Here is a 12,266-nt window from a genome sequence, read left to right on the forward strand (position 1 = left end):
AATTCTCCTGTCAAATAAATTGGGTTGTTATGGAGACTTCTTTTGAGTTATTAAATGATCTAAATTATGTTGAAAGAAGAACGAAAGAAATAGAAAAAAAAATTAATTTTCATGAATTTCGGATTTCTTTAATCTAATTTTGAGTAATAGATTCAAATTCCTTAACAAAGCCACTTTCTTAAATAAGAATGTGTCATGACCATACATCTGACATGTTATATTCAAGAAATTAAGGTGTTTTGACAAATTCTTCCTTCCAATATAATTTTACTTATATTAATCACTTCCAGTTAAAGGTATGAATAAATGGTATATTTGAAACAAATTTATAAAAACAAAATTATGTATTTCCAAAAAATAAAATCATTCAGTATTTATAGCTTCTTACATTTTTGGTGGAGTACGAAAATCTAAAATATATTTACTTCCCACCATCCCATTTTTTGTTAATACACTGCTTAAAGCTTTTTTATAATCCATAAAGTTTACAAACACATGTGGAGGAGCTTTCAAGTCACCATTCATAATCATGTCAATTATATCTTTATATATGGCAGGAAGCTTAACAACATTCCGTTCTTTATTAACCCATCTGGTCACATTAAAACCTTCTATTTTGATGTTTTTGAAAACTAATGGTGTTGTTGATACTTTAATAGGCTCCAAAGACATACCTCCATAAGTCACTAACACTCCTTCATCTTTCAAATGTCGTAGAATGTTGTTAGCCAAATCTCCTCCAATACAATTCAAACCTAGGGAAGGCATATCCAGTTGTCCTGTCTTGAATATATTAGTTTCTTTGATTTCTTTTTCTGTAAGCACATAAGTAGCACCCAAGTCTAAAAATAAAAAAATAGTACCTCCTTTGCATACAATGCATTGATTGAGAATGTTACAATAATTGTATATACCATATAAATTCAACATACCTTTCAAAAATTGTTTCAACTCGTTTATGTTTGGTCTGTCCCTAACAACATTCACCGTGTTTATACCCCAAGTTTTACACATTTGAATAACAATCACTCCACAAGCAGAATTAGCACCATTTTGAATAACTGTGTCTCCAGGTTCTAGTTTTATAAAGTCCTTCAACATTGCATATACAGTTACAGGATTTACATAGAAAGTAGCTGCCAATGCAATGTCCATATCTTTTGGGATTCGCAACAAATTGTCTTCATGTAATGTGAAATGAGTACGCCATGTACCTAAAATGGAATTAAGATTTAAAAGCAGATAGGTCAAATTAATAAAGATGCAACTAACTAGACCAGTGGGGCCCACGCCGCACAAGGGAGCAATTCGAAAATGTCGACACGAGCTTAAATGTGGATTTGCATCAAGAACTCGAAGAATTACAAAATGATGTGTCAGTTGAAACTTTATTCGATATAAAAGGAGAGATGGTATGGCTTTGTGAGGAAACAGAAATCAAATACACAAATTCAACAAAATCAATAAAACTATTACTACCGTTTGCATCTTCATATTTAGCTGAAAGTGGATTAAGTGCTGTAAATGATTTACTGGTAAAAAAAGAAATATAACATAACGTGAAGACTTGAGACTGAAGCTAACCAGATTGGAACTTAATATATCATCTCGATGCAGAAAGCATGAGGATCTCAGTAAATTAAAATAATAAATATAGAGAAATTCCTATTCAAATTATTTGGAATTTGAATTACAGTTTTTCATTCTATGTTTTGAATATTTACTTTCTAATTATTATACTTCCTTAACAATTACCTAGTGATTTCTTCCTAAAACATATTTTAATTTAAGTTTGTTTAATAAACAATTCATTTTATTATGTGTGTTACATAGAGGGGCATAAAAATTTTAGGAATACTAAAGTTGGGCATGGTACAAAAAAGGTTGGGAAACACTGAATTGAAGCGTATAGAATCAATAATCTTTTATTATGTATGTACTTAACTAATTTTTTTAACTATATAGTAAATAACGACTGTTTTAAAACAATTAGTCTTACTAATGAAGATGAGAAGGGGAACATATTATAATTCTAGTAATACTCAACTATTCAATTGCTTGATAGAAGCTGTGAAGAATCCAAAACATATAAAAAACAGGGAACAAAAATTAAGAGATTAAAACAAAGCTATAAAAGCATCAAAACCAGGTAAGACACACAGAAATAATGGAACAAACGAAAACAATGACACTGGAAATCATAAAAATCGAGGTTATAAAAACTATCACAATTAGACAATATATAAGTTAGCAAGAGATCTCAAGAAAATTATACATGTACTATAAAATAACTGGTATGAAGGATTGGGAAAAAAGAAAAAAATACTCTATACCTGCATATACTGTAGGCACGACATGATGACCAATTTTAAAATTCTTAACTCCTTTACCAGTTTTAATGACTCTTCCTACTCCTTCAAACCCAACTTGCTCAAAGTTAAATATGTATTTTCCTTGTACAACATTTATATCTACAGGATTCACTGGTGCTGCAATTGTTTGTATTAGTACCTCTTTTTCTGATGGTATCGGCATATCATACGCAGTAATATAGAGAACTTTAGCTGGATCTCCGTTTGTATCAAAAGTTAATTTTAAAGGCATTTTGTAGTCAATATTAATGTTTTACACTGTTACATATAATATTAAATTTTTATTACGAACTATATATACATAAATTTACTATTTCAATTTACATCAAGATCTAATTTAACAATTTACATCAAGATCTAATTTAAATATATTATTTGAAAAATGGAATAGAACATAACCACTGAACCCCTATTTTAATTGTATTCAAAAAATATTTACATCTGCTCTATTGATAAATTGATAAAGGTAACCCAACTTAATACTTTGTATACCGAATAAAACCATCCTATCTATACAATTTTTTAGTTATCATATTTAACTTGATCCTTGACCCCATAAGTGATTTGGACTCTTGACTTTGGATATTAATGTAATTGTTAAGCTTGGTTTATGCCGCTATAATAAAAATTACCATTACTAGTTGGAAGACACTGAAATGATACTTGTAGTTCATGCAGAAAATTAAGAGTGAATTAAAATTAAACCAAGAGTTCTCTAACTTTAATTTCTTAGTTTAATTCCTTAATTTTGTGAGGTTATGTGCACAGAATACGTTAGGTCAGTCTGTATTTGTGGTATTGTTTTGTTTATAACATCCTTTTTCTTTGGTTATGGAAATATTATTCACGTAATTGCACCGATTTCCGCCGTGGTGTTTTATTTTTAAAACTGATATCAGAAAAATGGGTAAAAGCTTTCCACATTTAAATGATAAAAAAGACGTATAGGTTAACCAGTAATTTATAATTATCCTCAATTTACTGCCTAAATCAAAAAATTATCAACAAGGATGCTTAGTTTAATGTTTTGGCTGCATAAACCAAACTTTAGATTAAGTATATACGGCTTACACTCATACTATTAGATCCAAAATTATAACAATGGGCATTTACACTGAGAAACTTTCATGCTACGTTCCAAAATTATCAAATTTACTTTTGACAGGTGTTTAACCCGTAATAGGGCATGGTTTGAGAAAAAAATAGTTTCAATATAATTTTTTTTAGATTCTTTAATCAATATTTATAGAGAAAAATATTATTGATAATTCAAAAAATTTTAGGTAGTTTAAATATTTCAGTAATGCTGCCAAATTGCGTGACGTCACAGGTATAAAATAAACACTGAACATATGATACAAAATAAAAACGACAGTTATTCTCTCGGTTATTCTAAAATAAGCGTTATTATTAAACTTTGATTAATCTGAAAAATAATATATAAATCGTGTTTTGTGCCAGGACGTAAAAATACCACGTCTAAAACACCTGTTAAAGTTTTTTTATGATGCCAAGAAATTTGAATATACAACAAAAACGGTTTGAAAATATTGGTCGTTTTAACGATTCTGCGAAATGTAATTATTTTTGTTGCCAGGATCATTTTAATATAAGTAAGATTCAAATTTAATTTATTCTAATATTTTATAGTATGCAAGTACCCTATTAGATAGGGATATATCCAGAGTTAGAAATGTCCGAATCATATCGACAACTTCTTTTATCAAACTGTAAAAAAAATTTATTTTCGATAAAACTCAATCAATCAAATCAATAGTAAACAATACTACGAAACTGTGAGTTTACATATTAAACATAAAGAAATAACAAAAACCTTTTAAAACCATCAATCATCGAATCGTTAAATTTCTACTTGTCCCCCTTTCATCTTCGTATATTTTATTTTTTCTTTATTCATTGAAATTGTTTTAAAAAGATTCATACAAGTACAACACAACTTTCATTTATATCATTTTCTCACTTATATTTTTAATGTCTTTACGCATACACATTCTTCTTAACTAAATTGGAAATTCTGGAATTCTTGGTGATATTCATACTGACAAATTGTTTTCGTCTTCAGAGACTAAACCTCAGCTTCTGAAGACGATAGCTTGGTTATCGAAACTCGCGTCAAATAGTGTAATTGTCAGTGTTGTGGTAATGTAAACAGTGTGTCAGTAGCTTCTCCTTCAGGTACCCCAATAGAAAAAATATTCATGAGTGACATTGGAACATGAATATCTTGACTGATCTATTCTCCAACTTTTCTTATACTTTATAATTGATGTACTATGATACAATTCTCTGTCAAGATGGATCCATAGCCGTTCTTCTCTTTTTTTCAGTAAGAATAAATGAAAAATTGGCTCTATCCCAAACATCAAAAAAATATAAGAATATTTCACAACAATATATTTGTGTTGTCTCACTCGCAGAATTCAAATCTCCATGCCCGGTCTTATTTCAACCTATTTATAAATTTTGGTTTATCAACTTGTTAGTTGGTTCTCATTGAGGTAAATAACATTTTCTGACAAATGGACAATAAAAAAGTTAACCATGGCGCAATCATTTTGAAACTCTGATGTAATAAATCTGTTTGTTGGTAGGTAAGTTTTGACAGCTTAACGATCAAACTTGTTCATATCAAACAAACCAGGATAAGACAGGATAGTTAACGAAATCACATTATCCTTAAGAAATAGTAGACAGTTATAATTGAAGATTGAATTTCGATGATAAACTGTTAGAATGTGATTTACTTTTAACAATTCTGAACTTTTAATTCTTAATATAAAATAGAAGAGGGGTCGCTAAATTTTCTATGAATACAAATTTGACATTGACATTTGACGCTTCAGGCAATTTTCTTCCTATCTCCAAAAATAAGATTTAATGAACAGGAGTAGTTAAATTTGTTAGTATTAAAGGTACGGTATAATTGCCAATTAACATTACAGTCAAAACGTGAAGATAATATTTCTATTTGTGTTTAAAAAGTATAAAATGTCAAGTAATAGACGTCATCTTTGTTGTTTAACACGTGCCAATAATTATTTTAAAATATATATACACAATGTATATATAATAGAGTAATTTACTTAAACATAGTTGAATTCTTCACTAATACTGGTTAACGTAGTAATTCGTGGATAACGGTGATTGTGGTTATGATTAATTTTGGTTTTTAGGCTGTAATTAATAGCTATGCACAATTTAAACCCAGAAGGTCATTATGTCAATGTGAATGGAGCAGCAAACTCAGAGAAAGTGTGCATTTTAGATGCAGGAGCACAGTATGGAAAAGTTATTGATAGAAAAGTGAGAGAATTATGTGTGGAATCTCAGATAATTCCACTGGATACACCAGCTTTCAACATCAAAGAATCTGGTTACAAAGCAATCATTATTTCTGGTGGCCCGAATTCTGTATACGCCGAAGACGCTCCTAGATATGATGCAGATATATTCAGAATAGGTTTACCTGTATTGGGTAAGAATATTAAATAATCTGATCCTCCTTCTTTTCTTTGTCTGTATACAAGTTTCTAGTGTTTATCTCTATTTTGATTTAATATAGTCCTATTGAATTAGAATTGTGAGAATATTCAATTATTTTCAAGCGCATTTATTTAATAAATTATTTGTTTTTTGGTAAAACAAAGCCACTCTAATTGTGCAATGTAATTGAAATAAAATTTTCTCTTTGTATTACAACTTTTTCATAGATTTATGTTGTTGGTATTGCAAAATAGATTCATATATGTCTCTATTCAAAATTAACATTTTTTTATATTGTATGCATTTCATATTAATTTCCTCATTTGATTATATATTTTAATGTAAATGGATCCAATCATGTGGTTGCAGACAAGCCAAAAGTTTCATATGTGAAACAGATTCAGTGAAGGAAATACTGCATATAAGCAAAAGAGAAGCAAAGGCATACAATAGTCAGTAATCACATATCTGCTGATCTGGACTGCAGGTTCTGTGAAAAAGAGAAGGAAATTTCATGACTCATCCTATATAATTGTCAATATTAGCTTATAAAGGAAATTCCTAGGAGTTTTGCTTTCAAGCTAGAAACTCCCACAGGATTCTCTTATTCTAGACAGCCTCAATGGGCTAGGGTAAAAGTGACCAATGGGGCTGCAAAGGGATTACCCAAGCAACTAGGATTGATAAGCCCTTTCTATTATTAGTTTTAATATAATTTTCACTTTTACTTGCTCTGTGTGATAATAGAGATCTTAAAGTATTTATTTATCATTGTTTACATTTGAAAATGCCAATAATAATAGAAGGTAGTATATAATGAATGTTACCTTCAGTGATCAATTCTCATAATATTATCTTCAGTAATATAGATAATGTTTCCTTTGGAGGCTTATTATTTATTTATACTAAAATTAATTTAATATGATAAATGAATCTTGAAATAAAAATTTCAGATCAATTCAAGAAATGCTAGAAGACAATGCTTTTGTAACCTCTTCGAAAATTGGCATTAAATAACTGATACAAAATATTTATCATAAGGGTATAATAAAATATATATCTTTTTAATAAAAATATATATTTTTACTCTGTGAGATATTTAAAAACATATTTTTAATATATTATTATACAAATTACAGAGGAAATATGGGAGAAACAATCAAAAATGGTATATGTTGTTGAATAAATAATTCATTTGGTTTTGAAAATTTCTAAGAGATAACCTTGAGATTCATTCGAAAATAATTGATTTACACAATTTTAATGTTTATAATTGCAAAACATGGTGATTATTGACGATTGTGATTGCAAATAATATTGAAAGAAAAAATGAAACTAATTGGCTAAATAGTTACTTGACAAATGGTAATGTGTGGAATTATTCCTACATTTTTGTTCTACAAAATTATCAAAATATATATTTTCTTGTCTCAGTAATATTTATAGCACAAAATCTCTATTTACTAAAAATTTGACCTTTTCCCAAAAAACATTATAATCTATAATACTTAATTATTGTATTTATCTTTTCAGTAGCTGTATTTGAATACAAGAAGTAGAGCTTGAAAAACTATACTAATATATCATGCATAACTAATGCAACCAATTATTGATTAATTTTATTATATAGAAGTATACATCTCAAACAAACTTGATTAAGTAGATATGATTTTAGCAATCTAGTTAACTTTTAATCACTTCTTTGTAATTTTGATTCACCTTATTTGCAAGATGTGATTGAAAAATGTGGTTAATGAATTTTTATAGCAACCCTTACTTACCCTGCATCTATTTTAACTTGTCATACTTTCATGTATTATAACAAGATGGATAAGTTTGAATCTGTTCCAGCTTATTAAATTTGAAGTACTCCTTGTAAAATATGAATGTTGAACAACGTACTAACATGAAGTTGCCACAAAAGCACAAAAATGATGAAAATGTACAAAAAGGGAACAAATTTTTCATTCAAACTGTCGATTGGGCTACTGAGATGTTTGCTAAAACCTTGCGCTAAAAAATGCATCTAAAAAATGGAACCAATGGCTTTTGCCTTAATCATAATAATGCTTTGTACCTCAATTTTCTTTTTATTCGCGAATTTTGAATTTTTAGTCTCTACAAATCTGTATATGCACATTCACCTAATTTACCAGGTTTAGTATCATGCGATTCTTCCAAATAATTAAAAATTTGCTAAAAGGAAAACGTTTTGACACAATTTTTGACATTAAGAGGGCATGGCAGAGCATATAAAAACCATTCTCAAAAAAGTCTTACAGAAATACAATTCATGGATTCAATTTTGCTAGATAAGGGCAGTACTTTGAAGAAGATTAATTGAAATGTTTTGTTACACAAACCTCGTTACAAACTTTATATTTAGGCACTTCTTGGTTTGAATGTAGCTAAAATTCCAATAATAAAACAAACAGTGTGATAAATTTTAAACTTAGTATACAAATATCAAATCTCTCAAAATAGACTCAAGCACAATTGTGTCAAGTTTGAACCCATTTTCTAGGTATTTAAAAAGTTGCTTTGGTTTCTATAATAATTTTTATGGGTCGGTATGTTTATTAAAATACTGTGTGCCTAGTTTTTACTCAATTTTCGTGCTTAAAGTTCAGGTTTTTCTGTCTAAACTATATTATTTTGATAATATGTATGTATTGGGTTTATTTTTGCACTTATCCATATCCAATTAATTATTTTTAAATCACTATGTTTCTCTGTAAGAGTTACATATATGCAAAGATTATAGCTTATATTTGCTTTAGAATTAATCGATTTTAGGTATTTGTTATGGAATGCAGATGATGAATAAAGAATTTGGTGGAACTGTTATCAGAAAAGAAACTAGAGAAGATGGTGTCTATACAATTGAAGTGAATACCAATTGCTTACTATTTAAGTGAGTATTAGGTATTATAAGTATTATCTTTAAGTTTCTTTAAGAAATTTAAATATATTTTCTTAAGAATAGTCATAATAAAAAGGATAGAGATTTCAATTATTGTTCCTGTGTATTATATTTGCTATCCCATTCAAAAAGAAGTAAAACTCTTGTATGTATCAACTTTCTATTTCTCAATTAATGCATTTATCCAGAGGTCTTGACAAAATGCAGCCTGTACTACTTACTCATGGGGACTCAATAGATAAGATAGCGGATAATTTCAAGTCAGTAGCACAGAGTTCCTCATTTTGTGCCGGTATCTTCAATGAAAAATTACAATTGTATGGCGTCCAATTTCATCCCGAAGTAGATTTAACAACCCATGGTAAAACTATGTTAAAAAATTTCTTATTCGATATTGCTGGCCTTACAGGCAATTACACCATGGAGGGGCGAGAAGTAGAATGCATAAAGTACATTAAGAAAACTGTAGGTATGTGTATTTAAGACAGTTCCATTAAAAAGTTTCTTTCCATCCAAATATTTTAAAATTATGGAAATATCTATATGTAATATAGAAGTTATAAAATTGGATTCTCTTAATTTAAAATTCAAAGATAACTAATTATATAACATTTGATTGTATGTTGTAGGTAACAACAAAGTACTTCTGTTACTTAGTGGAGGAGTAGATAGTACAGTTTGTGCTGCCCTTTTGCACAAGGCTCTAAATCCTAATCAAATTATAGCTATACACATAGATAATGGCTTTATGCGTAAAAATGAGAGTTCTAAAGTACATAATTCCCTTTTAAAGATAGGATTAGATGTGAAGGTGAGTGAAAGAAAATTAATGTAATATTTTTTATATTTATAAAAATTATATTTATTAATACAATTGTTTTGTTATTTTATCATCATGAAAAAGGAAAACATAAAATATATAAAAGTGATATTTTATTATTATCAGTTATATAACAATTGGGGATTGCATCCCCTACCTTTAGATATAGGAGGGGATCTCACTAAGTCAGGGTAGTCAAAAAGATAAGAGTATGTAACTAGTCTTAGTTCGATCTTTAGAAATATACATCAATAAACTAAATACAGAAAAGAAACGAGGTTTCTTATATGGTTGGTTGAGTCAGCCTCCCTGAAGAATTTCCCAATTGTTAATGTTATATTATATAATATATAAGTTATATTTTGGGCAAAAAGGTTGTACATAGCAGATTCTTGAGAAATATTATCCAACCTGATATGTTTTTATTAGCAATATAGGAAATTATTGACCTAGTTACTATAAATCATAATAATTATCAATTATTTTCTGAAAGGTAATTAGAGCCGCCTCAAATTTCATGGAAGGTACAACGATAGTTCCGGTAGATAAACAGGAAAGTAGTAGAACTATGGTAACAAAAATGTTGTGTAATACAACGAATCCTGAAGAAAAACGTAAAATTATTGGAGACATATTTGTTAAGATAGCAGATGAAATTGTAGCTGATTTGAATCTTAAAACAGAAGAGGTATTTTTAGCTCAAGGAACTTTAAGACCAGATTTGATAGAATCTGCCTCTAAATTAGTTTCATCTAGTGCCGATACTATCAAGACACATCACAACGACTCTGAACTTATCAGGAAACTGAGGAATGAAGGTATATTTTTTACAGCAACATTTTTTTATCATGTATGTTTTTAAATTTTTGTTATATTATTTCAACATCCAAACTCCTTTTCATGTTTCATAATTAAAATAGTACAATGTTTTGGGTAGTTCAATTAGAATTATCATTTTTAGGTAGGGTTGTTGAGCCACTCAAAGACTTTCACAAAGATGAAGTTCGAGCTATTGGAAGAGATTTGGGTTTACCACCTGAAATTGTAATGAGACATCCTTTTCCTGGTCCCGGTCTGGCTATTAGAGTTTTGTGTGCTGAAGAACCATATGTGGAAAATGATTTTTCAGAAACTCAAGTATTAGTAAAAATTATAGTAGAATTTCATCAAATGTTACAAAAGAAACACGCACTATTAAATAGAGTAGAAGGTTTTATCAGCGATGAAGAAAGGTAAGTAACATTTTCCTATGTCAATAAAATGCGTAAGCTTTAATTCTAACTTCTATATATTATGTCAAAACAATACATTTTCAGGAGTATGCAAACCTATAATTTTACCTAACCAATACAAAACCATTTCGCTTCCTATATATACTCAGTTAATAATAAATTGACAATTTGCAGGAATAATTTAAGACAAATTTCAAGTAAGCAGAAATTGACAGCTACACTGCTTCCTATTCGTAGTGTTGGTGTACAAGGTGATTGTCGCTCTTATAACTACGTTGTTGGAATATCTGCTGATAAAGAACCCGATTGGGAAGATCTCTCGTTTTTGTCCTGCCTTATACCAAGAATATGTCGAAATGTAAATAGGGTGTGTTATATATTTGGAGGTAATGTGAAGGAACCAATACCCGATGTTACAACCACTTATCTCAATAGTAACGTTTTAAGTACTTTAAGACAATGTGATGATATAGCAACTTCAGTGAGTATATCTTTGTCTTTTTGTATTGATCATACATTTTTATTATTTCTGGATTCTTCAAGTCTTTGAAATCATACTTCTTAGATTTTTCTGTGTAATTTCCCTACAAAATAGTTTTTTATTATTAATTGAAAATATTTTTTATTTATTATATCATCTATGATCAAAACTATATCAGGTTGACCCTTCTATTGTTCCTCTGTCCTAGTGCATATACTTCCACATACATATTTTAATTAAGCTTGAGCATATAATTAATTCCATTTCCAGATATTGCACAATAGTGGCCATGCTGAGTCAATTAGTCAAATGCCAGTTGTACTAATACCTCTACATTTTGATAGAGATCAGGCATTGAGGATTCCTTCTTGCCAGAGATCAATTGTTTTACGTCCATTCTGCACTCAAGATTTTATGACAGGTGTACCAGCTATACCTGGAAAACAAATACCTGTAGATGTAAGTATCCGGTTTTGAATTATTGTTAGAAGCAATTTGGTTTCCAAATTTGATAACGCTAAGACTTACTACAAGTGAAATGTTTTCATAACATTGTAGATTTTAAAGTATTAACAGGCCAGCATATTTTGGTCCATTTATTTTCTACTTTAACACACTTTTGGTATTTCTAGATTTGTCGATATCTTGGGAATTTAAATTAATTTCTCCCATTAATGCAATTGTAATATATTTTTATTTTTTGCATATACAGTTGTTTCAAACCATACTTGTATTTTTAGGTTGTTCAAAAAATGGTGCAGGAAGTAGTTCAAGTACCTGGTATTTCTAGAGTACTATATGATTTAACACCGAAACCACCAGGAACGACTGAATGGGAATGACACTCACTAATTGTAATTATTATTTGTGAACTAATGTAATTTGTTAAGACAAATTGTTTATCTAATCAAAGTTTGTTTCATTGTTCAAGGTA

General features: G+C 29.0%; 2 protein-coding genes across 3 annotated transcripts; one reads left to right on the plus strand and one right to left on the minus strand.

Moving 5' to 3' along the window:
* Positions 1-28: 28 nt before the first annotated feature.
* On the minus strand, positions 29-3,501 carry LOC130446586 (enoyl-[acyl-carrier-protein] reductase, mitochondrial-like). Its single transcript, XM_056782949.1, has 3 exons — positions 2,334-3,501; positions 933-1,214; positions 29-842 (listed from the first exon to the last, which is right to left on the minus strand). The coding sequence occupies exons 1-3, from the start codon at positions 2,602-2,604 to the stop codon at positions 385-387; spliced, it is 1,011 nt and encodes a 336-aa protein (XP_056638927.1). The 5' UTR covers positions 2,605-3,501; the 3' UTR covers positions 29-384.
* A 1,480-nt stretch (positions 3,502-4,981) lies between these two features.
* LOC130446562 (GMP synthase [glutamine-hydrolyzing]) lies at positions 4,982-12,244 on the plus strand. Of its 2 annotated transcripts, XM_056782901.1 has the most exons (10): positions 4,982-5,305; positions 5,567-5,868; positions 8,673-8,790; positions 8,988-9,268; positions 9,429-9,610; positions 10,113-10,437; positions 10,581-10,851; positions 11,026-11,332; positions 11,603-11,791; positions 12,073-12,244. In XM_056782901.1, the coding sequence occupies exons 2-10, from the start codon at positions 5,583-5,585 to the stop codon at positions 12,172-12,174; spliced, it is 2,061 nt and encodes a 686-aa protein (XP_056638879.1). In that variant the 5' UTR covers positions 4,982-5,305; positions 5,567-5,582; the 3' UTR covers positions 12,175-12,244. The 2 variants fall into 2 exon arrangements, with proteins under 2 accessions (XP_056638879.1, XP_056638888.1); XM_056782910.1 differs by having other exon boundaries at positions 5,296-5,868.
* The last annotated feature ends 22 nt before the right edge of the window (positions 12,245-12,266 follow it).

This window comes from Diorhabda sublineata, chromosome 1 (assembly GCF_026230105.1).
Source record: "Diorhabda sublineata isolate icDioSubl1.1 chromosome 1, icDioSubl1.1, whole genome shotgun sequence".
NCBI lineage: Eukaryota > Metazoa > Arthropoda > Insecta > Coleoptera > Chrysomelidae > Diorhabda > Diorhabda sublineata.